The sequence below is a fragment of the Psammomys obesus genome, unplaced genomic scaffold (genome assembly GCF_907164565.1).
Source record: "Psammomys obesus unplaced genomic scaffold, mPsaObe1.curated_primary_1811, whole genome shotgun sequence".
Taxonomy (NCBI): Eukaryota; Metazoa; Chordata; class Mammalia; order Rodentia; family Muridae; genus Psammomys; species Psammomys obesus.
The window spans coordinates 2,136,082-2,163,374 of NW_026591086.1; the positions used below are offsets into that span (position 1 = coordinate 2,136,082).

The following is a 27,293-nucleotide window of genomic DNA, read 5'->3' on the forward strand; positions in this document are numbered from 1 at the left end:
AGGCCACCTTCCACCTTCCCCATGTCATTCATTTGTAGGTGCAGCTATTCTCTGTAGCCATTAGGTGGCAGTCGTGTATAGATGAGAAGCCTTTGCCTGTTCTAAACAAATCTCAAATGTTTCTGTAGAATGGCCACAAACTCTCTGCCACATGCTGTACTTCATGTATGCTAGGTGTAATGGTTACAGTTGGTCACTGTTTGATTGTTCTTTGGGAAATTGGATGTCTGTCTCTGTCTTTGTACCAGGAAAACCTTATCTTTCTGCCTTGGTCTCGTCATGCTGGTGGTTGCTTAACTCCCACAACCTGTCTGAGTAGCAGTGGGGGACAAAGTCTGACTGAAAACTATTGATAGTAGCTCTCCCTCAGGGCCAGGACCCCAAAACGTAGAACTGGAAAAAGCGAAAGGCATGGCAGAGCCTGGGGTTTAGAAACAGAGTGAATTCCAAGTTCTGTGGGAGGAAGTAAGGTGTTTCCTTCCTTCCCCATGTGTTGTTTGAAGGGCTCCTGTATCCTATCCCTTTCTTTTTTACAGGCAAACCCTTTTTCTGGAAGCTCATAAGGTTTCTAACCAGGACTTATCTCCATCACACAATAACCTATTATTATCAGACAGAAAACTACTTTGCTTCTTCTAGACCTTTGGAGATGAGGAATGGTAACTTCTTAGTCCCCAGTCCCTTAAACAGCACTTCTTTCTTCCTTTCACACTATAGGAAGACTAGAAACACTGCAGAAGGGTATTGCAGAGCACACAAATGGAAGTCACATTTGGATGACATGCAGCCTTTCCCCTTCCCTCTGATATACGTAGTCTCGTGATGGTCCTTTAGTGCCTGACTGCATGCCTGATTTCATCTGAAGCATTTGCTAAACTTAGGATAAAGCTCTCTAAGCTGCTTTAATCTGTTGGATACTGGCCGTGTCTGCCTTCTCTTTCTATCTAGTTCAGCCACTCCCTTGCCGGGGACCCTGCCAAACTGCTTGATGTGTTCTATCTTCTTTCTCTCTCGCAGTGAGGTTTGCATACTTATCAGCCTTCCTCATGAAAAAAGTAGGCCTTGGTGTACAGAGAAGAAAGAGCTGGAGGTGTATTGTGCTAGAGGGAAAGGAGGTGTCAGGAAATAGAAGACCCAAAGGCTGGGAATAGGAAAGGAAGAGGAAAAAGAAGTGGAAATCCAGGTAGTACAGGAAACAGCAGACAACCACCATCTGCATCATCCAGTAAAACTTGGAGTTACAGTTTTGTTTTGTTTTTAATTTCCTAAAAGCTGTTTCTTTTTACTTGGTCTTATCTCTCAGTGTGAATGATATTCATGAACTGTGAGGTTGTCCTAAAGGAGCCTGTCTGGGTCAGAGGAAACTGGCTTCTGGCTGGTGCTTTCCCAGACACATTCTGAACCATTTTTCTTCCTTCAAACACCATTTCCTCTTCTGTAACAGAGGAGGTATTTGCAAGTTGTCATGAAGCTTAGCTAGGCTCTGTGGTTTATGAGACATGGACCTTCTTATGGAACTTATACATTCCCAGCCTTGTGGAAATAGGGACTTTAATGTTCACAATGAAAGTACCTAATTCCCTTTGCTAAGTGAGGATGAATCACATTGTAAGCCCCTATGTGGTCCAGAAAAATAAAATGTAGGTGGTATTCTATAGAGCCTTCTGAAGACCTTCCCAGAGCAAGGGCCAGCCATTGTGGTGTCAAGCACCTTTATTCCCAGCACTGGGGAGAGGCATGCAGATCTTTGCATCCAAGGCCAGCCTCATCTACATAGTGAGTTCCAGGCTAGCCAGGAACTGTAGGGTTATATAGTAAGATCCTGTCTCAAATAAAAATTACAGAACAACTAGCGGAGCAAATGATTCCATAATATCTGCTACTACCTAAATTCCAACTACATCACTTAAGTCCTGATGTATAATTTACTTCTTTTTATAGCTTCTACTTGATGGTTTTGATTTGAAATAATCAGTTATATAATTTTAAGCTACTGTCATCTATGTTTGTTTAAAATCAAGCTCCTCCCACAATATGACCCCTAAGGGGCATTGCTTTTATATTTAGTTTATTCTTCTTAACTTGAATCATGTACATGTATTTTGAAGGAAGCCAGATAAACCTTTTTTTTTTTCTTTTTTTTTTTAATTTTACAAATGTATTTACTAATTCAACACTTCTTTAGGGCTAGGGCTATAGCTATACCTCATTGATCTTATATCTGTGTTATAGTCCCTTTGCTTCCCAGATGCTAGACTGGAGGGTGCAGTTGGCATTTGTTGACTCTGGGAGTCACACTCTTCCTCTCAGTATCCGTGATTATCTGGAAAACCTGATCACCATGATTGATAGCCAGACAGGCAAGGCTGTCCTCAGTGCAGCATTCCTCAGTGAAATCCTATACCCAGCCTCGAATGGCTTTCCTTATGTCTGGTTAGCTCCTGGAAGCCTTTTTTCCTGATTCTCCAGATGCAGTTGTAGCTGAGCAAGAACAGCCACAATTAGATAGATGGTGTTTATTTTCTGCCTTCTTCAGTTTCTCTGTTTGCCATTTTGTCAGAGAGCTAAGTTTGTCAGCAGCCTTTGTTGTGATTTTACCATAGTTCAGAACTGAAGCTACTGTGTTTTTAAACTTAACTTGTATTATGTGTATTTTAGCCAGGGGTGACCATGATTTTATGGCATACATAAATTATTGAATCAAGACCATTAGTTGACTGCTAATTTCAAGATCACACCCATCTTTCCATTTAATTCACTTGTAGGTTTCTTCTCTAATGGACTCTGACTCTCATTTCTTTTCTGTGTTCTTGTTTTTCAGATTAAATCCAGAGCAAGTCCTGTACAGCCCTGGTTTCTACATTTATTTAAGTGAACTTTGCTAGAGGATAGAACTTTCTGACCCAAGAAACTCTAGAAATCCTAGCACCTCCATTGAACATTATTGGCTACTGGCTTGACAGCTTCCCTTTGAATCTGACACTTGTTTTGAATCTCAGTGTCTTTATTTTTTCACATACTAATTGTGAATTGTGGCCCCATAGTTTTTGTTTTTGTTTCTAATCTTTTGCTTTTAGTGAAATTGTTATAAAAGAGGTATGAATTTATGTTTCTTTTGGGATAGCTCCTCTTTTTAGGGTCTGGGTTAAGGGACAGTGTTCTTTGGTTTGAGGGTTCCTGTTTGTTTTTGAGTTGGGGTTCCTTTCACTGTCTGACACACTGGGTTAGAACAGCAGATCCTCTTGCCTCTGCTTATGGAGTGCTTGGATTACAGCGTGCATCATCATGCTTGGTTTCTGATGCTCATTCTGAACCAAGTTAAGCTGACTCTCTTTTCTGAGATACTTACCACAGTGAATGCACTTTGCATTAGGAAATGGGTTGCACTGGTGACAGCTGAGGATAGATCTCTACCTCCCATGAAGCTGTCCACTTCTCACTGCTGCAACCAGAGGTTGTCTGTGCTACCTCTCTGGTTGTATGTCCTGTGCTACTGTTTGTAATGAGCATCACTCAGTTCTCACATGTATTCTCCTTAGATTTATTGAATAGGGGTTCTTTTGAATCTGGGGTGCTAGCATTGGCCTCTGGTGGGAGGAAAACAACACTGGGAACCATCTCATCCCTCAGGAACAGGTTGTACCAACTGTACCATCTATTCCAGTACCACTGCCTCTGAAACTGGTTCTGGCACCTGGTTTTGCATCAAATTGAAGGGTGTTTTGTTTTTTCAATTTCATGGAGTCACTGAGCAGTGTTATATTTGAATGCCCCGGTGCTGATCAGTGAACCAGAACCTTCTGGGTCATGACATTACTTTGTCAAGTCAGTTTGCTGCAGAAAACCAAGACCATTGAGCTGGTGACTGTGGAACTTGGCTTCCAGCTCGAAACCCAGATTGCTGTGTGTGACTTGACCTCCCTTCCCCAGGTTAGCAGGCTTCACATGGAGAGTTAAGCTCTCAGGTGTACTTTCCTTGAAGTTGATGGATGGCAGTGGATTTGGCTGACTGCTCACAGGGTACTGTTCAATAGAAGTAGAAATTCCAGAGTGAATTTTAAATTAGCGGTTTGTGGGTTTGGAATTGAGTTAGTTTAGTTTTTAAAACAGGAATCACAGATTCTTTGGACACTGCTCTTACCAGAGCCATTTATTTCCCTGTAGTCACCATGTAGCCGTATATTTAACTGGTAAAGCTGTTACAAGTAAGAGCATTTTAAAAAGAAAAATTGACCTTTGATTTGCTTTTATTCTTTTAAAATTTCACATAGTTATTTTTGAGAACTTGTGTATCAAAACAAAAAAACATGTATTTAAAAGATTTGAGGTTGTGCGCCAATCTGAATTGTCAATTCTGTGTTTTGTAACCATCAGTAAATTACTGTGTCTCTGTGAAGGGAATGAGATTGTTTTGCAGATAGTGAACCGAGAGGCCGGTAAGTCCCACTTTGAAGCCATGGCAAGCAGGAGGGCCACTTGAAAATGGATCTTTCTGTGTAGTCTTTGTGCCAGTTTTTTTTTTTTTTTTTTTTGTTTTTGTTTTTTTTTGCAGTTTGGAGGAGACTGGACAGTTCTGATCCTAAGACAGTCCCTGAATCTTTGATTGTAGTCTGTGTTACTCTCAGAGCTGTAATGTGAGGTGGTCAGAGACAAGATGGACTCTCTGTTACCAGCCTTTTTTCTTTCAGGACTTATACATTTTACTTCTCATTTCAAAAGTAATGGTCTTACTGAAAAGCTCTGTGTTGTTTCTAGGGAAGGATCTGTCCTCTCGGAGCAAAACCGACCTGGATTGCATTTTTGGGAAAAGGAAGAGCAAGAAGCTTGCTCAGGTACCCAGCTATGGTGTGATGCTGTTGTGTGTTCTGTCTCTTCCCAGGGGTATAGAAACTTCACAGACAGCTACTCACCCTTCACTCCTACCCTAAACCGCTAGATCCTGGGGGCAGGGTGGACAGTGGGTACACTCTCCACTACACATGATGGCTTGTTTCAAAACTGGAGGATACAAATGAGCCTAGAATTCATAACCCTAATGATTCTATTGGGTTGTGTAGTGCACAGAACTTTTGCACTTTTTCCAAATGTAAAAGACAGCCCTGTAAGTCTTTCTGATGTGAAAACACTAGAGACTTTAGCTGAGCTTTTGGAGCTAATGAAAATGTATTTTATCTAAAAAAATCTAGAATATATACTTACTATAATTCTTCAATAAATCTGGTGTGTCATGTTTATGTTCCTTTGTTGGTTCCTGGCCAAGGTTTGTGGTGACTAGAACAAAAAGACAACTTTCATTATCTCTAGCATTTTTCCAGACTGACTGGTGTCTTTTTTTCCAGGGTACTAGATATTGTTACTCAATGTTATGTTTAGAAACTTGAGAATTATCTATGATGGGAGACTTTGTTGAGCAATTTCCTTTGCAAGTTAGAGCTGGATTCCTAGGTTGCCTAGCCCCTCTCTGCCCCACTCCTGAGCATGGAGAAAGCTGTTTCCTAGGGCTCCCAGTGGCTTGCTGAGACTGGTGGCTGCTGAGTCACACGGAAGGTGGCCTGTCCTCAGTGGTAATGTGTCATGATAGTGGAAGAAAATGATTAGTTTTTACTTATTTGTTTATTTTTAGCTCAGAGGAGATGACATAGTAGGTAAAGTAGAGTTAGGATCCCCAGAGCCCACATAAAAAGCCAGGTGGGTGTGATAGCCCTCCTGTAATTACAGCTAGAGGTTAGCATGGGGTGGGGAAGAGGATACATGCCACAGGGAATCTCTGGGGTGAGTTGGCTAGCCAGACTGGCTGAAATAGCAAACTGGATGAGAGACTATCTCAGTATATACATGGAGAGCAATAGAGGAAGACACCAAAGTCAACCTCAGGTTCTGTTTATCTGTACACACACACACACACATACAACATTCATATGAGAAAGAGCTTGTTTTAGTCTGGCTGATCCAGGTGAGGACTGTAGTGTGATACGGAACCTGGATTGAGAATGCCAGGGAACCCCTGAAACACAGCTGTACCAAGAGAGCTGCTCCACTGTCCCCCTGTAGCTGGGCTTCACAAACCTCCAGGTGCCACATAGTCGCCTGTAGAGCTTGCTGACCTGCAGATTCTCAACTGTGCCTGTCTGTGGTGTTCTTAGGCCGTGCCCACAATGAGAGGATTGCTTTATATGTACAGCCACATGCGTGCAGACTGCTTAAGACACCAAGCAAAGGTCTTCCTGTGCAAAGCCCTTCTGTCTTGGATTTCTATCATTGGGTTTGCTTTTGAGTTCCAGGTACAGCTGCACCTTACTTTAACAGTGTTGCTAAGAAACCTTACTGTGTTACTTACAACAGTCTGCACAGCCAACGGCAATAGGCTTTTGATTAGATTGGTTTGAAAATACTTCTTTTGGCTCCACTTCTCAGTTGGATTATTGTGTTTCCTTCTCTGAGCCCCCCATAGCAACATTGGCTTGAATTTATGTTTTTCATTGCCAAACATTGTGCCTAATGATTTCATTGTAACTAATGAAGAAATCCTTATGGACTTCTTTATCGGTCAAGTACCTGTAGGCAGGACAGTGAACAACTTAAAAAGAGAAAGGACTTGTTTATATTCTGTGCACCATCCACTATGCCACATGGGAGGGGGAGGGGTTCTGTAAATAAAAATTTCATCGTACTTCCTCTTAAAAATTAGACTTTAGGCTGGGCAGTGGTGGCGCACACCTTTGATCCCAGCACTCGAGAGGCAGAGGCAGGTGGATCTAGGTGAGTTTGAGGCCATCCTGGTCTACAAAGGGAGATCCAGGACAGCCAAGGCTATACAGAGAAACCCTGTCTCGGAAAAAAAATAAAATAAAATTGGACTTTAGTTGTTAAATATTTTTTAGATGATGCCTTGCATAACTTTGTGGCTGGATTTGAAATATCTTTTCTTCTAGGAAGTTTTTATCAACCTGCCTTCAATGCCAGGTACCATCTACTGGTGTCCATAGTAGATTCTTGAGAGGGGATTATGAGATGAATACTTGCTTGTGCTACTTTTAAGTTTTTAAAGATCAGTATAATGTGTCAGAAATTGATTTTCAAACATTGTCTCAGGCTTGAGTAGTTTCCAAGCTGTTGCTGTTTCTCTGCTGTGGAATTCAGAGCGTCTGTCACCAAAGGCCTCTGCTCTGACTTTCCTGCTGACTTTGTAGGTGCTCAGCATTTCTTCCAGCTGCAGAGGCTGTTGGGAGGAGCATAGTTCCTGTCTGTATCTGGCTATTCAGAAGGGCTTGTTTAGTGAGAAAAGGAACATCACAAACTGCCAGTTACCCAGAACTGTTAGTAAACAGCGCTGTGCAGAGATGGATGGCTGTACCTGCCTAGCTTTCAGGTTCTTCCTTTTCCCAACTTGGTGATATATTATTTGGAAAACGGTGAAGTGGAGTGCTCCCTAAATTGGACCTGCATCCTCTATGGAAATAAAGAAATGGTCTAGTATAGTGAATTGAAATTACTTGGGCCTTAGGAGCTTGTTACTTCTGGGAATTATGTATATGTTCTCAATAGGGGGGTAGGGAGGGAGGCATATTGGATGGTGTCATTTCTCCCTAGTGGAGTGTTTGTATGTGTGTGTGTGTCTCCCACAGTTTGCAGATTGAAATTGGAGGGAGACACTGAAAAACAAATTCCATTAGTTCCTATCTGGTTGAACTTCCTGATACTCCCTAGTTTGTTCCCCCTCTCATTTTTTTTCCTCCCCCACCTTTCCAGTTTCCTTCCTCCATCCAGCTTATTTCCTGATTCAGCCTTATCACTAGAGAAAATACTCCTAAACTATATCGAGGTTTAGAAATGTGTTACTAACAGTCTCACTTTGTTTCTTTAAACAACAGGCCTCTGGCATGGCTCTTGGCAAGCAAGTATTGGTATCTTCACCATAAGACCTGACTGAATTAGAACCTTGTATATTTTTTGTGTACACTTAAGATACCAAATTAATAATGGCTTTCTTTGCATGACTTCTTTAAATGTGCGCCTTTCTCATCTCATGTTAAACATCCCCTTTGTCATGTCTTGCTCATCATTTGATCTGAAAAACTGCTTCCATGCAGACCCCTTTTCAGTTGTTTGGTTGGATTCATGGAGTATTTAGACCATTCTTTTTTTTTTTTTTTTTCTGGTTGGATGCAGTACCTTAAATCTCTTATAAGAAAGCTGCTTACAAAAATAGTTATTTTCTTCAAAATGTTAAAATATTTTTTACTTAATATGGCTTTGAATTGGAAGTGTGTTTGTCCATTCATTCCAGATTTCCACGCTAATAATCTGTACTAGTGATCGAGGTTGAATTGCTAAGTAATTTACAGGATGTTTATGTCTACTCTGGTCATGCCCACCCTGTCCTTAGTGCAGAGCCAGGCACCAGAGAAGCAGGCATTCCTGATCTAAGCTAAGCACCTTCCAGTTAGAGTAAATCTGACCTAAGCCTATAAAACATGCAATACGATACACTTGAGTTGTATAGTTGATTCTTCTTCATCCATAACGATTTCCATAATAATTTGTCACCATCTGCCCAATGATAACAGAATCCCGATTCAAGTAGTCTAAGTTGGAACTTTTGCTTCAAACTCTTTTACCCCTTGAAGGTGAGTTAATGAGATTCATAAAGTCTCATTGAATCCTTGTTTTAGAGGGTAGGACATGTAACCTGATCCCAAATTAACTATGGGTGAGGCTTATCGCATGGCATTGGCATAGATATGGGCAGGTGCTTCTGTGGACAGGTTGTGCCTTTTGTTTGTTTGCTGCCAGCAGACTGACTTGTTGCCTGGGTGCTGTATTTTAAAGGAGTGTGTTCAGAGACATATTCATGGAAAAGGTTTGTGGGATGTGTGCTGTGCACCGGAACAGGTAGCAGAATTGGGTGTGAGGACAACCGCTCTGGGAGTGAAGCAACCCAGACCGACCACTGGCTAGCAGCTAAGGCCACAGCTGTGGCCCTTTTCTAGCAGGAAGTCTTGTATAGGTAAGAGTGATGGAAAGACCTGTGAGCCCTCAGCACTAAGCTTTGGTTCTGGAGGACACACACATGGAATCACCTGTGTGATTGGCTGCAGGTATCCAAGGTGTTTCATGTTTTCATGAGCTGCCAGCAATTATTACTTGATTTTTCTCCTAGTGGACAACTGGGCTTTGTCTACTTACATTCTTTCTCCAAGGGGTGGGTATGAAAAATCTTGAAATGGTTGTTCAAGATAATGAGTGTCAAAGGTAAGGTAGTTGCCTTGGATATTCCTAGTTCTTACCTGTGAAATAAGAGTGCTGAGTTACATGTTTTGGTAGCAGGTTCTGTTTGCCATCAACAGCTTCAGTAATACATCCCATTCCACATCCTCTTACACGTTCACCCTTGTCACCTCTTTATAGGAAATGGAGGCCAGCTCCTCTTCTCCAACCTTGGGTGGCTTTGATTTGCTTGTAGCAAATAGACTGGCTGTGGGGATGCTGTGGGGCTTTGGAGGCTGTATGAGCTGGAACATTTGCTTGGAGCCTTAAGTAAGTAGTCATCTGCCTTGAACAGCTGCACTGAAAAAACCCAACACCCACATGGAGAGACCCTGATCTTGCTAATGGTAGGAAAGGCTACAGGGAACTAGGAGTAAAGGCAGGCTTTGAGCAAGGTTTCTGTACTTGTAGCACTGAAAAGAATGCAAACTCCTGTGCCAGTGGGGTCCCTGCTTGCCAGTGTGGCTGAGTGAGAAGTCTGTGAGTCAGGGAATGAAGGAAACCGTGATGAAGAGTCTAAGGTGCATAAAATTGCACCTCCCATGCTGAGGTGATGACAGTAACTACACTCCAGATAGGCAAAGCATCTTTGTGTCTGCTCTGAAGGACTGCTAGTTGTGTCTTTGGCATTACTGGGAAGCCAGAAAGGCTTGTAGTTTCCATGCTTGTGCATGGAATTGCATAGCCTGCTGCTTCCTTCATCTATCAATGTACTATGCATGTTGTCCCCTGGATATGAACAACTATATCTGCTCTTCTTTGCATTTGAAGTTCTGCTTCCTTGGCCTTTAGTGCCTGCCCAAAGGCCTCAGGATGGAGGAGACACTTGGCCCTTGTGGGTTGGGGGAGCCTATATGGCAGGAGGGAGTGTGGAGGTAGAATTGGCCGTGGGGGTACTTGCTAGCTCTGGATTCCAGAGCACGGGAGAAATCATTGCAGTGAGTAAGAAGCATTGCAGAGCCACTTTTCCTATCGAGCCCAGCTTTTGATAAAAGAACGAAGAGTAAGCTATTGACTTTTAGGTGTCTGCTCTATCAGTGGTCTGTTAATCACAGAGGATAAATTATAGCTCCTCAGAAACAGGAAGGGCTACCTTGGCTTGAAGGGGGCCGTGCCTTTCTTTTATTTGTTCTTTTCTTTATTGGTAGGGGCTCACTTCTAGTCCATTTGCTCCTTGGGGGTTTTGTTAAGGACTGAAGGGAAACTGAAGGGCACTCTTTTGATTTATCTCCTATCCTTTCCTTTTGGTCACTCCACGGGGCTAAAATAGCCGAGTTGGCTTTAATACGTTGCCATTAGAGACCAAACATTAGCTGCAATAAACCATCATGCCTCAAAATGAAAAATGTCCCCTGATTGGCTAATTAATCAGTCAAAGGGGAATGACATGGCTCTTGGCTTGAGGGACTCTGCTAGAGAGAAACAGGCTGTTGATAAATGGTTTTCCAACAAATTCATATATCAAGGAAACTTAGTCATTTTTTAACTACAGTTTGTGTGACTGCAATTTTTTTCCCCAACTTTTTCTTTTCTGCTGTTCTTGCTGTTTAGGCAGCATTTTTGTGTTGTTGATAGAAAAGTATAGGATTTTAGATATGAGAAAATAAATGCTCTCTGTTTACTCATGTCTGTTAGACTGATTGGTTTTCACTGTCTGAGCTTATTCAGAGGTAAAGTCCAACAACTTTCCACATAATAATTTGTGAGCTTATTCTTGCCTGCCTGCCTTCCAAGTTAACTCTCCAAACTGTGTGGCTCACACTGCCTGAGGCTAAGCCCTGGCCAGAGTGGTTGTTGGCAGCCACCTAACCCGCACCAAGTTCCCATTTTCTCATCTTTAAATGGAGGCCAATAAGGGGCTCCCCTGCTTGGCTGTGAGGGTGATGGAGGTCGCCTGCATAGCATCTGCAGCAGTGGCCAGCACAGGATGGACTCTCTGAATGTCTGCTTTTTTGTGTTGTTGTTTTTTTTTTTTTTTTTTATCAAATTAATGTTACCCATAGGTATGGAAACGCTAAGGTACATGGAGTAGCTCCTAATGAAAAACAAACATTCATCCTATTCCTATACCCCTTGCTGCTTCAACTCTCCGGCCTGCTCCCTTCAGTGTCTTCAGTCTTTCACTTTGAATTTTAATATAAAAACTTATTTGATATTTCTTCCTTTTTTTTTTTTTTCCAAATTTGTCTCAAAAATTTCATTCTCCATGTGGGTCAATTTCTTTCATTTCCATAACTTCCAGGTATAGAAGGTGAGAAGAGACTTGGGAGGCTCTGCAATCCCAGCTTTCATGTCCTTGTCTCTCACCAGAGAGAGCATAGCTGCCCCTCACTATTACTCCACTCAGTTCCGTGATAAAGGCAAAAAAAAAAAAAAAAAAATCCATCCCTGTTTTAAAAACAAAATACTGAGGGCATGAGATTCTGTCCACCAGTGGAGACGGGAGGTAAAGGGAGCAGGTGCCATCATTGCCTAATCTGGGCCTGCTTCATTGCTGCGTCGACAGCCCCTGAGTATCCCCTCATTCACTGTACCTGCCCAGAGCTGATCACTGAGCCTCGGGGACAGTGGTGTTTCACCGACAGCATGTTTCTCAGGGACATGGTGCTAGTCTGAGCTCAGATACTGATCCACAGTACTGGGGTCATTCTGGGTTCCACAGCCATGTCATTGCTCACAAGGAAAAGGGAATGGAGGTGCATGGTGTGGTGCCGTGCACCGTGAGCTGAGTTGGGAAGGAAAGGTTGATTGTTGCTGGAAGGACTCTTTACAGGAGCCCGAGTGCAAGTCCACTCACTGACAGTTCTCGGTGGATTTCTCGTGCTAGATAAAGATTTAGACTTTTTATATCTGAAGTTATATGCTGTTGCTAGTTTGTTATTTGGTGCTTACATTCTACAACTATGTAAACTGTACTCCCTGCTGAGTCAAATACTGTTCTAGAGTATTTCTGCAATTTTGTTGTTTTCTGATGAGAAACAAGAGGCTACTGTGACTTGGGGTGCTGTTGGCCTGTGTTGCTCTTTGCAGGTTGTTCTGTCAGAACATCTGTCAGCTAGATGTGATTGCCCAGAGGACCTCCCCAACCCCTGTCTCACTGGTATTCCTTGCAGTTATGTGTACCTTGCTCCTTGTCCTTAGTTCATTTCTGTTGCTGTGACAAAATATCCTGATGAACAGCCACTTAGAGAGGAAAGGGCTTATTCAGCTTACAGTCCCAAATTACAGGCCTGGAATTATGTGTAAGTCAAGGCAGGAACTTGAAAAAAGTAATCACACCCATAGTCAAGAACAGATTGAAAACGAATGCCTGTGGGCCTCAGCTCAGACCCTTTCCACACCTACATAGTCCAGGACCCGAACCAAGGAGTGGTGCCATTCGCGTAGGTTGAGTGTGGGTACCTCAGTTAGTGTAATAAAGATGGTCTCTCACAGACATGCCCTCAGGCCATCCTGACACTGACACTCTTCCCAGTGACTCTGTATTGTCAAGCTGACAAAACTAACCTGCACACCTCTTAAGGCCTTTTGTCTCCACACTCAGCTTCCCGCGGAGCCCTGAGAAGAGTGCGGACCGCGGGGCAGGTGAAGGGTACAGTGCGGCTGGAATCAGCCTCTGAGGTTTGCAGGTTTACTATGGTTTTATAATACCAGCTAGCTCTCATTTCTCTCCTTTACAAAGACCTATTTTCTCTTTCTCCCACCCAGGAGGTTTTAGAATCTTCTTAACCTTCGAGTCTACAGTCTGTTAAATGGGACTTGGATGTTGATATTTCTTAGATATGTCATAGCTTCCTGGAAGTTCTGAAAATCATCTTCAATCATCCTTTTGTGCTTGTCCCTCCTTTTTTCTCTAGTTGCATACCTGCCCACATCACACACACACACACACGCACACTTCTTTGTAGTTGCGTGGGAATTCCCTCCTCTTCTCTGTAGTGGCATGGCATCTTTCCCTCTTCTCTGTGATTACGTGGGCATCTTCACCCTACTTCTACATATTCCAGTGGACACCCCCTTTTCTCTAATTGCATGGCATCATTGGTTAGTCTTTAGATTATTCTTTCGTCTTTGATTTTTCTGTGTCTTTGGAAGAGACCTTAGATTTATTTTTCAGCCCTACTGTTAATATCTTTAATTTAAGCACTTATCATTTTTAGCTTCTAAGAGCTATTCCTCTTTCTTATTTCCAAGTGTCATTTTGTCTTTTTTCATGGGTACAGTGTATTCCCTTGTCACCAAAGGTCTTAGGTGTTGAGATTCAGGATTTATGTCTTTTCTCTGACTGCCTCTGTTCTTTTGGCTTGGTTGGTTTCTCACACTGGAGGATTCCCACATAGTCCAGTTATCCTTTGCCATCAGCTCTTGGGGAAGAAAGGGCCTATTCAGCTTACAGTTCCAATGTTACGGGCCTGGAACTGTGTGGAAATCAAGGTAGGATCTTGAAGAAGCTAGTTACACCCACAGTCATGAACAGTACGGCTCAGGCTTCTTGTCCCCAGAGGTTAGGCCTTCTGTCACCTCTGCTTTCACTGAAGAGAAAAATGGCTGGCTGGTGATCCCCATTCAGTAGATTAAGTAGGATCTGTTCCTGGGGACTTTGAGCAAAGTTACTTCAGAGGAAAAAAAAAAGTTAGATGCACTAAAAAAGCCTTTTCAAATCAAAAGAAAAATTGTTCAAAGATCTGTTATTTTTTTTCTTTTCTATCATTTCCAAAATGTAAAACTATTTATCTCATATTATGTTGACAGTGTCTTAGTCACTGTTTTATTACTGTGAAAAGACACCATGTTAACTCTTACAGAAGAAAGCATTTATTGAGGGCTGGCTTAGTTTCAGAGGTTTAGTCCATTAGCATGGCAGGTATGGTGCTAGAAAAGTAGTTGAGAGACACACAGAAAGAGAGAGACCTTGAGCTTGGCATGGGCTTTTGAGTCCTCAAAGCTCACCCCCAATGATATACTTCCTCCAACAAGGCCACACCTCCTAGTCCTTTCAAATGGTGTCACTCTCTGGTGACTAAGCATTCAAATATAGGAGCGTCTGGGGGAAGTTCTTATTCAAACCATGACAGGGAGATAGAGATGGCTACCAGTGTTAAGTCCAGGTGTACCAGCTTGTTCTGCTGTGCCTGGATCCCGTAGGGTGGCTTCTTCCTAGGAGACCTGTTTGGGCAGGAGTGATTGCCTGAACACCTTTGAAGTGTTAAAAATACACAGTTCCTAGCTTCCTTCACAGAAGTATGGATACGCTGAGAAACATTCTCTGAGCCTCGGGAAATAGGTCTTTATTATATTTCAAACTAGAAGCCTTTTGTGTGGCCACTGTCACCAGCAAATTGCCCCTGCTCTGTGGGCTTATTCTGAGTCACACTGGGGGACATATCATTAAGTCAGACGCCTGTCCCTGCTCTCCTTAGTCCTCCTCATCCACAGAAAGAACTAAATTGCTCCACTGAGAGACAAGTCCCTGTTGTGCACACTTGCTCTTTTGGGATGATGAGTGGAAGCTGTCTAGCTGTCTGTTACCATGTGAAATGGGAGGAAGATTTTGCATGAATATTCCAGCAAGATCTTCAGTTCATGAAGGTCTTCCTCCAGGACTTTGAGGCACATCTTAACTTCTCTGGGACAGCTTTCCAATAGAGGTCTGAAGTGGTCTCTTCCCAGGAAGGTTGTGGTGGGGCACTGAACCCTTAGAGTTCAGGCAAGTGAAAGCACTGACATGCTCTGTCACTGTTTGTTAACAAAGGTGAGTGTGAGCTTCAGATTTCTCTTTTGACTCTGTTTCCTGTTAATGGTTTCCAGCCTGTTGGCCTTTTTATTTTTAACGCATCAGGTATTTAACTTACTTTTTGATTCCTACTGATAAAGCCATTCCTCATCCTCATTGCTCCTGAACTGTAGCCCTAAATGGCCTTTCTAACCCCAGTTCTTGCTCATTTTCAAAGCATCTGCTGTCACGTTTTCTCAAAGTGCTTCTTGTCTAGGTGCTGTTCAGTATCAGTAGTCCCTACATGAAACAAATGCAAAACATCAGGCCTCAGCCACCTCTGTGTTTCCCATGCCTTTGCCTCACTTTGGGGAACCTGGCCTTGCACAGTCTGTCTTAACAAGTGAGTCCTTCCTCAAGGTCAAGCCCTGCTTCCACAGACACTGAGAAAGGAAGAGTGTGCCTTTGCTCAGCCACACAGACACTGGTCGCAAAGTCCTGACTCACTTATGCATTTGGCAGATACTTATTAACTACTGCTGGGCTTGGCTCTGTTTTAGGCTCCAGAGATAGATATGGCAGGGAATAGAACAGATAAGAATCACCGCCCCCAGGGAGCTTTATACTGTGACATCTTTGATTCTTCTTTTCACCCACCTATGCATTCTGTTTGTTGATCATGGTGTGCTGCCTCAGCTTGTTGTCTCATCTGTCATCTGTTTAGTAGCCTCACTCTTCTACCAGTTCAATGGAGATCATCGGAGGTCTTGGTTCAGTGTCTTTACTGGGAACTTTTACGTAGTTATATAACTAAATTGGTCGATAGATTGAACTTTAACACTAAGCTTATCATTGGGTTTCTTTTCCCACTGCTAGCAGTAGCAACTTAAGGAAGGAGAGAGGGGTTCACTTCACCTTCTAGTTCCAGGGTTCTCATCTCTCAGGCAGCAGGGATGTGAAGCAGCTGATCACACTGCATCTACAGTCAGGAAGAGATGAAGACAACCAGATAGCTTGTGGGTCTCAGGGATTAGACTTCAGTTATCGGGCCTGGTGGCAAGTGCCCTTACTCACTGAGCCATCTCGCTGGCCCTGCCTTCCCCTTTTTATTCATTTTGGACTGTTGGCCGTTGGATGGTGCTGCCCACATTCATCTCTTCCCTCCTCAGTCACACCTTTCTGGAAGCACCTAGAGATGTACAGAGAAGTGTATCCACGGTGAGTCTAAATCAGTCAGGCTGACAATATAGACACAGTTAGCATCATACTAAGTAAGAGCTGCTCACAGTTAACTGGGGTAGCAAGTTGAGTTTCAACAAAAAGGAAGTGTTTTCTGATGCTAAGAAAGAGCCTCTGTCTCACAGATCAGTGTTGCTGTGCTCCTGCAGTGACACAGTCCAAGTCCCTGAAGTACCCCCGCTAGAAAATTGAACCTAAAACCAAAAAAAAAAGTGGTCTATAGTCATAGAAAATACAGAGAATAAAGGAGTTACAGGCTTCTTGTCCTCAAAGAAAAAACAAAAGTCTAAAATATAGAACATAGCTCCAGACAGCTAGCACAATTCCTACTATAAGCTCATGGTGCCAGGGGAAATGAGATAGCGGAAAAAACAGGGTGCTGTGTATAGAGAGACCCTGTGCAGTGTCATCACCAGATGTCCATGGAGTCTTGTGCTAGACTTCATTTGGCCACATATGACATGGCTAAAGTTCAGTTCATGATGTGTCTTAAATGCTAATACTCATTTTGTTTACTGTACTGTTGGTATAGTTACATAAGGAGGTTTTTCTGCTCCTTAGACATGTTTAGATGTTTGATTCTTTTTCATGGTGCTAGGCATCAAACCTAGGGCCTTGTGCATTCTGTATGAGTGATCTACCATGGAGCTGTATACACTCCACCCAGAATTCTGAATGGTGTTTTAAAACTTTGAAATTGGTGAAAGGAGTTTGGGAGTGCCTGAGGGTTTTTATTGCTGTGAAGAGACACCACGGTCATGGCAATTCTATGATAAAGGCAAACATTTAATTTGGACTGGCTTAGAGTTCAGAGATTTAGTCCATTATCACCATGGCCAGAAGCATGGAGGTGTGCAGGCAGACATGGTAGTCCAGAAGGAGGTGAGAGTTCTGCATCAGATTGGCAGGCATCAGGAAAAGAGTGTGGCACTAGACCTGGCTTGAGCATTTGAAACCTCAAAGGCTATGCCCAGTAACACACTTTCTCCAAGAAGGTACCACCTCCTAATAGTTCCACTTCCTATGAGCTTGCTGGGGGTCCATTTTCATTCAGACCACTATAGGGAACTTGTTTTTTTTGTTGTTGTTGTTGTTGTTTTTACCATATTTGGACATTTTGCAGACTAAATTTCTATACGTGTCTTTTTTTGGTTTTGCTTTTATTGTTTTGAGGGAGGGTTTCTTCGGCTGTCTTGGAACTAGTTCTCTAGACCAGTTTTTTTCTTGAACTCAAGTATCTACCTATCTGCATCTCTCAGAGTGCATGACCGACTTTTTTTCTTTTCCAGATTTTAATGATGTGTTCTGTTACATCTTTTTCTGCTCTACCAAAGACAGCTTCGTTATTTTGTGTGGTAAATTTTAAATGTTATGATCGTCATTAAGACAATTTTAGTCTTTCTGTTTATGTGTATTAATAATAATAACAGAAGTCAGGCTGCTATCAGAAAGTAAATGTTTTGGACCTCTCCTGGAGTATAATACCCAGAATCTCTCCTTTCAGTCATCATGTGATTACATAGGACAGAAGTGAAATGTGGAAGTTTTTTTTATTCCTCCTGGGCCTGCTGACAAATCTTCTCATTGCTGTGAGGTCAAAGCTGGGGAGGAGCAGGCAGTCTTAGAACTACTGGGTAACTAGAGCGTTTTGCTGTCATTTGGGATCAGGCAGAGGCAAAAGTCCCAAAATAGGAGCAATTTTTAAAAAATTTTCTCATGTCATGAAGGGTTGGCATACAAAGCTATTCTCTGCCTGGAAGAGTTAAGTTTGATTACTATCCCCATACAAGTAAAATTCCTGTTACCTGAGGTGACACACTGAGTGGCTTTGGTGTATGCATAGCACAATGTGTGTGACAGATGGAGTGTCCTCTGCCAGGGTACCAGCTGTGGTTAGCCTGGAAAGCTTTACCTTGAATTATCCATACATGCCCCGAGAGACAGATGCTTGAGATGTTCAACTGGCTTGTGACTTGCTGCAGAGGCTTCTGGATTCAGTGCCTTCCTCTGCCTGCCCCTTGCCTTATTTGCTCCTTTCTTTGCAGCTGTGGGTTCTCTCTACTAGGTATGTCTTCACCTTCCCTTCACACAAGAGGAACAATGCTCGTTTACCACATTTAGATGGTTCTAGTGTGTGAAGTCTTCTCTTTTTTGCCCTTTGGCCAACACAGCCATGGCCAGTGCTAAGGTGCTATCTTCTGGCAGATGTGTTTCTTTAGCAGGAGGAATCTTGCTCCTCTCAGAAGTACAGTTCCTAGCAGGTAGAATGGTACCAGAACTCTTTCTCACTATGGGGCAGCTCTCAAGATGCAAAACTGTCCAGGTGACCTTTGTCTAGACAGTGTCTTTTGAGTAGAGATTGTTTAAAGTCAGGGACTCTGGTTCAAGTCTCCATTGTGCCACTTGGCCTGAGGAGTGACTGACAGTTTTTTTATAACTGAACACGGCCTTCAGAAAAAGGAAGCTGTGGTCCAGAGAGACTAAACCATGAAGCAGGACTGAGACTTCCAGGCCGTGCTTCTGGGTGAAGACCAGGCTGTTTCCTGCTCTGGGCTCTTCTTCTTCACTTGGGGAGCCTAAGCTAAAGCAGGCGTGAAGAGTCACTGTCACCTTTAGCTAGTCAGCCAGTACCTGGGTCACCTTCAGTTGCCTCTGGTACAGGCAAGGGGGGTTGTAGTCTGGTTGGCAAGCCCTCGGGTGAACCATCTGATTTCTTTGCTTCTCTCTGCCCCGTTTTACTCTGCAGCATTAGCCATTGCTCCATAATGCTAGGAAAAAACTCACTGACTGCTATTCTTATTTTTGCTTTGGTGCTTTTTCTTTGGCTATTTAGTTTTTTGTGTAGTATCTTTTTGTTTTCTTTTTCCTGCCTGATGGAATTGTGTATGTTAGGGAGATGTTCTATCTCTGAGTTACATCCCAGCATAGCTTGGGCAGGTTTATTTGCCTATTTGTTTTAGAGACAGGATCTCTCTGTGTAGCTCATGCTTAAACTCATCATGTAGCCTAGACTGAGTACAGGCCTTGCCAAAACAGGCACCTGGCTCCATTGCCTTGGTTGTGGGAAGGCTGGGATGATAGTGGTACCCTTTGCTTGTGAGGCTAGCATAACATTAAGACTTCTTACGCATTCCCAGCCAGATCATGCATATTAACTCCATTCTGTTTCAGCTAGCTGTGACCAAAAAGGCCCAGTTTTCTAAACTACACTCAGTAAAGAACCATACAACAGTGCTCCCTGGCATTGGGTGATACCCTGTGGTGACACTGGATCACATTGGCACTCATCAGTTGCACAGTTTACTTCTGTCAGTCTAAAGTCACCAAAATTTAGGACTAGCACTAAACCCTGTGTTTTGGGATCTTATTAGGTTACAGTCCTGAGTAAGAGCTCTCTCTTTGTGGAAGTGACAGCAGAGGTAGAAGAATGTAAATCAAATCAAAACTAGGTAGGAGGTGGATGAGTCTGACAGACCAAAAATAACAACAACAAAGTGATACCGCATAGTAGCAAGGGCAGAGGTGTTATCATTTCACAGGCCTACACTGATATCCTCTTCCCTTCTAGTCACATGACCTGCAGCAGGAATTCAACCCCTCTGAGCTTCATTGGTCAGCCAAAAACACTATCCCAGCATGCTAGCATGGGCAGAAATCACCCTAACCAGAAAAACCTCCTTTCCCCAATAATGTTCCTGTGGCCCATGTTCCTATCCATAGTCTTTGAAAATAGTATCTTCCCTTGGCCTCCTGCCAAGTGACTTTTACCAAATGGCTCTCTGTGCTGTGACTGTAGATACCAGGCCTCTGTGCCCAGTCACATATAGGGGTCACACTTGTCTGATAGACTACACTTATAGAGGCAGGTAGGATGGCAGAGCTGTAAAGCTGTCTCTCCCCTGGATTTGGCCTCCTGATTCTTCCTGCTCTGGAGACTTTCTCCTGATATTGTTCCTATCAAAGCCAAGAGGGTGTTGTGGAAACTGCACTGGAATCTCTTATGGCAGAATAAGCTGTATGGTGGAGCCAACCTGGGAGAGAGAGGGAATGGACTGGCGCTCTTCACCTGCCTCTGAGGCCTCTGGGAAACCCTTTGCTCATTCCCTAAAGCCACAGCACTAACATACTTGTGCACACACGCCCTTTGGTGTCTTCAGTTTTACTAGTCATCATTATGTGAATTTCAAGTTACTAGCATAAAAGTGTAGGCTTGTAGTAAAATATTTAACTTAGTGACTTGCCCTGCCATTTCTGTGACTGTTTTTTCTGTCTAAACCTACCAGATTTTTTAAAAGGGCATTAGGAAACTTTTCTCCAACTGTATTTATTGAAATAGTTTAAATATGCTACAACTTACAGTTTTCAAGAAAGTGGAGAGGTCAAAATTTCTAATTCCTTTCTGTAAAAGTACAACTCAATTTTTAAAATTCATGTGATGGAAGGTCCATTTCTTACAAATAACAGAAAACGATATGTAAACAGAGTACATGTCTGAGCATCATTGATCATAACCACTAGGTAAGAGGTAAAATGTTCTTCCCCTGAAGGGCCTGCCAGGAAGACAGATGGCCCTTGGTCCTCTTGGGTGATGGCTGTGTTTCCTACACAACATTCATTCTTCCTTGTGCAGATTAGAAACTGAGGGTGTCTTCTGGAAAGCTGGTGCCAGGTGGAGCTACTGAGTAGTGACATTCACAGCTCTGAGGCTGAAGAATCCTCTGCTGGGCTGATAGATGCTTAAATATTCAGTTTCTGCCTTAAGTGAACAGGCTGGCATTTTCCTCTGCTTAAAAATAAAAGATGGTGTCCTTTTCCCATTTGAGAGCTGCAAAAGCAACAAATGATTGACAGGATATTAGCTTTGTCCAGGCTGTTACCAGTGTGCTGTTCCACACACTCATCCATGATGCAGCTTCAAAGTTGCCTGCTTGCCTGCACTCAGGAGTCCTATGATTAAAAGAACTTAGGTGTTTGTTTTTTTTCTTCATCATTAATCTCCACTGTGGAGCTGGAGATGTAGCTCAGTGATTAGAGTACTTACCTAGCATGCTGGAAGCCCTTGAGGTAATCCCCACTACCCATGAGGTAGAGGCAAGAGGGCTATGCTGTATTTGAACATGTGTTTGGGGCTAAGGAAGACTAGGACTAGGTCAACTTCAGTTGACGTTATGGCCAGTGCCTTTTGTTAGTTCTTTTTGTCAGCATTGCTATAGGACAGGGTCTCACCCCATCCACCCTGCAGTAAGCATGTGGTCAATTAACAAGCTATATTGAGCCTTCTTAGAACCTATATGTGTTAATGAACATGGCCCTCCTCCCAAATGTCAGTTACTTATCTGACTGCAGAACCATTTATTTATTTGTTTGTTTATTTATCTGCCTCTCTCTCTCTCTCTCTCTCTCTCTCTCTCTCTCTCTCTGTTTGTTTGTTTTTATGGCTCCTAGGATTAAATTGTAGAACAATGTTTTGGATGAATAAGGGAAGAAACCACTGATTAAAAAAAAAAAGAAAAAAGAAATGTAGGCAGAGCAACAGATTGTTGGAGACTATCTGGAGCAAGTTGATTTGTTTTGTAGCACTTCCCTTGTCCTTGCATGATCCATTAGTCCCCATATCTGAGGAGACTATATTCTAAGACACCAGTGGGTATTGGAGAAACCATGAATAGTATTGAGCCCTATAAAATGTATACTATGCCCTTCCTCTGTGAACTGTAGCATTGCTGCATAGTACTGGAGATAGCCTGTCCCAGGTTCCATGCCCTGGGGTAACTTTTGCAACCCCTGCCTATACTTAGGAGTGATTATTAAGTAAAATAAGGGTTCTTTAAATACAAGAGCTATGGTACTAGGCACTCAATCTGATAAGAGTGACAGATGGGTGAGGAGCACGTATACCATGAACACATTGAACAAAAAGACAGTCATGGCCCAGTCAAGATTCTATGAGATGTTATCACACATATTAGAACTGTGAATTATAAACTGATCTTTTCGGCAATTTTGCGTCTAATTTCAAACCATGGTTGAGCTTAGAAACCTAGCAAACTGAAACCATAGGAAAGAGGGTTATTGTAGATGATTTGGGGAAATATAGAACTAAACAAATAGTAATCTGGAAAGCATGCCTCCTCAGCTGGGTTGTCCATATAATGGAGAATTGTCATGGTTTTTGTGAGTCTGTCCTCCAGAAAGCAGACTGATGCTAAGTAAATATTAAAGGCTGAAATATAAGAGAATCCGTCAGTACAATGCCCATGTCAGAGTTTTGCACATTACTCTTCACCCTGATTAAAATTCCTCTGTGCTTCATGTGGTCCCGGGGACCCCTATAACCCTTCAGTCCTTTGTTCTTTGACTTCACAGGCAAGCTTTTCTTCCCAGACTGCCCGTTGTTTAGGTTTTTTTCCAGAAGCCTCTCACCCAAGTGAATGAGTGCATCACTGCATGCTTGTGTAACCATCAGTTTCAGCTGTCCATCTTCATCACATTCTCACCTGATCCTGCCGGTACTCCAACACTCCAGCTTTGCTACCACAGGCCTCCCAGCATCCCTAGCTACTTCCCTTTACAAAAGCACCTGTGACTCTCTTCTGGGACTGAAAGAGTTAGTCTGAAACCCCCTTGAGGCACTTAAAGCAATTGCTCTGTTTTTATTTTACTGTACAGATTCTTTGTTCAGATGAATGGGGTGGAAACTTGGACAGCATGAGGGACATGTGATATTCATGAATGAGACCCTTTTTGTGGTTGTTGGTTCTTAGTGACAGTCATATTTGGTACACTCTAGAATAGACTTACATGTTAAAAGTGAGGTCACTTTGATTTTAATGGTGACCAACATCTATGACACAGTGTGCTTTGAATATCTGGGAGATTCACCTTGTTTTCCTATAAGCCATGAGTATGGTGTAAGTCATGAAGTGCCGAGGTAAAGGCTTAGTTTTTCATAAGGTGATGTTCGTTAATTGCTGGAGATTTTGGTCAATAGCTTCCAAAGGCTACTTTTTGCTTCTTTGATTATAGGAGTGTTGGGGTGGGAGCTGAGCTAAGCCTTTGTGGCTAAGCTAGAGAAATTTCTGTGCACTTACTTGTCTGAGATGGAGGTTCAATATCCTTTTGCCCTGGAGAGTTAAGATTTAAGAAACAACAACCAAGTCTACTATGTAGCTCTGGATGGCCTGGAACTCCCAAAAATCCACCTTTCCTCTGCCTCCTGAGGATACTACCATGCCTGGCTTGAGGTGTGGTTGTTGTGGTTGTTGTTGTGGTTGTGTTTGCCTTGTTCATCAGCGTTCATTTTGATATTTACATTTTGATATTCACCTAGCCCCAATGACCTCTAAAGCACATTAATCTTAGATCTTTATATTTAGAAAGTCAAGACTCTCTTGAATTTACCTTTCTGATTTAATGGTTATTAGTTTTCCCAGTGAATTATCTGGAAACATGTTCATTTTCCTCCTTTGTCGCATCTCTCTTCAGTAGTGTGGAAGTCCTCAGTCTGATTCGGACAGGAAGCGTCTTGGTAAATACAGTAGACAACAGTCTCTCTGTTGCTGGAAGAATTCCGAGCACCTTTTATGTGGTGTTATTAAAAACTAAGCACCATCTTTACAGAGTTTTTGCACTAAGATTGGAGCTTATAATCCCAAGTCTAATTTGAAGGCTCTGTGCCACTAATTTAGAGTTATACCAACCAAAGGTGTTCTTTGTATGTTCTGATGCTGTTTTAGCCCCAAGTCCACATAGAATAATGTTAACTTTGTGAATAACACAGCTTTTCTTTGTAAGAGAGCTATATATGTGACTATTTATAGGATCTATATTTTACCACATTTATGTGTTTATGTATATATTTATCTGTATTCGTGGGAAGGGCACATGTCCATGATGTAATGTAGAGCTCAGGGACAATTTGAAGGAATTGTTTTTTCCTTCCAGCATGTGGATCCTGGGAACTATACTTGGGTCCTCAAGTTTAGCAGCAAAGTGCCCTTAGCCACAGAACGTTGCACCAGCCCAGAATCTGAGATTTTGTTATATTTGCAACTAAAGTTTAAATTATTAGAAAAGGAAATAGCAAGAAATCAGTGAATTGAACATTAACAGTTCTTGGGAGCCCGCTCCAAAAAATATTTCATATTCCACTCTATTACTTTCTCATTTTGTTTGTGGATGTAGTATATAGTGAATTCAAATGTCTGTGTGCTTGGATGTGTAGAGGCCAGAGGCTGACAATATATGTTTTTCTTGGTTACTTTCCACCATTTGAGATCCAAACTCAGCTTCTTCTGCCTATATAGCAGGCATTTTACTGACTGGGCCATCTCCCCAGCCCAACTTTCTCATTCTCAAAAAGAACAATCAATAAAGAATTATTTTGCTGATAAAAATAATTGCTAAGCAACTATCAAGTCCAATAAGTTAGTTTATTTATTTACTCAAATTTAAAACCGTTTCTAAATCTTTGACTATAGTCATCATCTTTGTGTCAAGCAGCATTACTTTACACACCCCAAGTGAATTATTTGCCTCTTGTTTGAATCTGTTACAGGAACTTACTGCAACAATGTTTGTTTAAAGATTATCTGAAGCTACATCTGTACAAGTAATAAAGAATATAGGGAAAGTGCCCATATGTGACTCATGTTATCATGATTTGTAACAGCATTGACTGTGTTCATGACAGTGCTTTGAGGGCAATGCCCAAGGCTGAATAACTCATGCCCTACTCTTCCTTTCCTTTCCCCCTTAAAAGTTGATCACTTTTGGTATAGCTAACGTTAATGATCTTTCATAATTCAAATGAAAATAAACATCTTTATTCCAAAGGATGTCTTGCCTCAGCTTGTTAGAAGTTTTGGGTAGAAAAGGTAATGATATGGACAAAACTTCTTTGCAGACTGAGCTTAGAGCCCCAGCTTTTGGCTCTTGACATGATAGTAATTCATTTGAAAGTCTCTTGTAGACCAGCTAACAGAGGGTTGTGTAGATAATGTGCTCATTAAAACAGTGCAGGCAGAGACTCTGAGATACAGGTTTGAGGTCAGAAACTACTAAAGCTTGTACTTCTAGGAGGCTTCTGAAGGGCCAGGGCCTTGCTATCATTATCCTCACTTTTATCTTACCCTCCAGCAAACTGCCAGCATGCAGTGGGTACTCAGCAGATGCCGGTGAGGGTGGGGGCACACATGATAACTGTATGGGGTGGAGCTGCCTGGTTGGTCCATGCTGAGCTATGCTTCCTATAGGAATGCGAGATGCCCTGTAGGAAGAGGTGGATGGAAGTCATGGTGCTGCCAAATGGAGACAGTAGCCCATCCTTATGCTGCCAGAGCACTGTGCTCCAGTGTGTGCCTAGAGTGTGGGTGCCTTCCTCGCAGAGACCTGCCTTCCTTCAGCAGGCATTGTCCTCAGCAATCTACACAGGACAAAGGCCAGGGAGGGCTTTCTATCAGGGAGTATGAAGTTCTTTGAGGAGGCTGCTGCAGCCAGGTATGCCCAGCGGAAGTGCAGAACACTAGGGAAGGGCATAGAGGATCAGTGCTTTGCCAAGTCTAATTGTCTAGGTATACAAGTTAGTTACCCTTAATCCAGAAGCTCAACCTGCAGGAGAAAGATATTAGCCAATGTTTGTGCTCTCTTTGATGTCCCGAGTGAAGGACAAGTATTGTAGGGTGCCTGGTTTCTCCTCACAACAGTGTTTACAGGGTCCTTTGTGGTAGAGACTGAGGAAAGGGTGAATGTCCATGAAAGCCATAGGATCAGCCTAAAAGACTTGAACAGGTTCTGGGCAGAGATGTCAGCAGCAGAGCTGGCCAGGTGTTACCTGGGCAGTACCAGAGAGAGGTGGCTACCACCACTCTCTTCATTCTGGAACCTAGACTTGAGTTGTATGGGGCCAGTAGGTCCTAAGTCCAGCAGGGGAAGTCACAAGAGTGGAGGTTAAGACCTCTTGAGCAGAAAGAGCTCACCAATCTTTTTAAGAGTTTCCAGGACCAGTTTCAAGACTGGATCCTAACTGTAATTTAACTGATACTAGTCACTGATTCTTGGGTCTAGTTTACCAGCTGGCAGCCCCAAGAATGGCTGGCTAGAGCCTGGGGCATCTGGTGTCCCTGCCTGGTCATCTGTAACCACCACCAGACCCCGCTGGACACAGCCATCCAGGAGGTTGATATACTTGCATACACTATGAGAAGGGCTAGGATCCAATATATGATTTGGGACCTGGAGAGAAAAGTTGGTACCAAAAGAAAGGAGAATCCTGTCATAAATAGCTTTTGTCTGTAGGGGTGAGTGTTACAAACTGAGTGTAGGAGGAGGGTGGTGCTTCAGAGGCCTGCAAGACATATGCTAAGGAGCTTAGAGCATCTTTTTTGCCTGCAGGTAAAGGAACTATGGAGGGGTTTGAGCATCAAGATGGTATGGGTGCTTTTGCACTAAGGAAGGTGTTGTTGTCTGCAGGCGTAGGAGGAGGAAATGTAAAGGTAGTCAGTCTGCTTTAGAAGCAGAAGATCCCAGAAAGGTGTTAGAATGCTGAGTCAGGCTGAGCTGGAGAAAGAACAAATTAGGGAATTCTGCGGGGACTTCGGGCTCTGGAAAAACAGCAAGCACTCTTAACTGCTGAGCCAGTTCTCCAGCCCTGTGTACATTATCTTTGATTAGTTTGTGTGTGGGAGTGTGTGGATATGCAGGGTGGTGCGCAATCCATGCCGTAAGCATGGCAGTCAGAGGACAACCTGCAGAAGCTAGTTCTGTCCTACTCCGTGGATCCTAGGAGTTGAACTCAGGTGGTCAGGCTTGGCATCACGTTTTTCATTACTTGCTGAGCCTTCTCTTATGCTTTAATATCCAGTGCTCTGGTATTATTAAAGCAGTAAATGTTCACTCTAAAAAAGTCACAAGCTGTACCAGTTTGTGAGAAAGAAAAAAAAAAAAAATCACGTGATGCACATAGCCAGAGACAATGGTGAGAAGCGTGCGCAGCAGTGATGACAAGTAGCTGTCTGTTCAGAAGTAGCGGCAACATTGGCAAGCTGTTGAACATGTCTCTAGGCACTTGAAGTTT

At 42.8% G+C, this 27,293-nt stretch overlaps 1 protein-coding gene across 1 annotated transcript in view; it reads left to right on the forward strand.

Moving 5' to 3' along the window:
* Pinx1 (PIN2 (TERF1) interacting telomerase inhibitor 1) overlaps window positions 1-27,293 on the forward strand; it is a 59,397-nt gene that overhangs the window by 9,909 nt on the left and 22,195 nt on the right. The window contains exon 6 of the mRNA XM_055610012.1: window positions 4,756-4,832. Within this exon, the coding sequence (XP_055465987.1) occupies window positions 4,756-4,832 (77 nt within the window). The remainder of the gene's footprint in view (window positions 1-4,755; window positions 4,833-27,293) is intronic.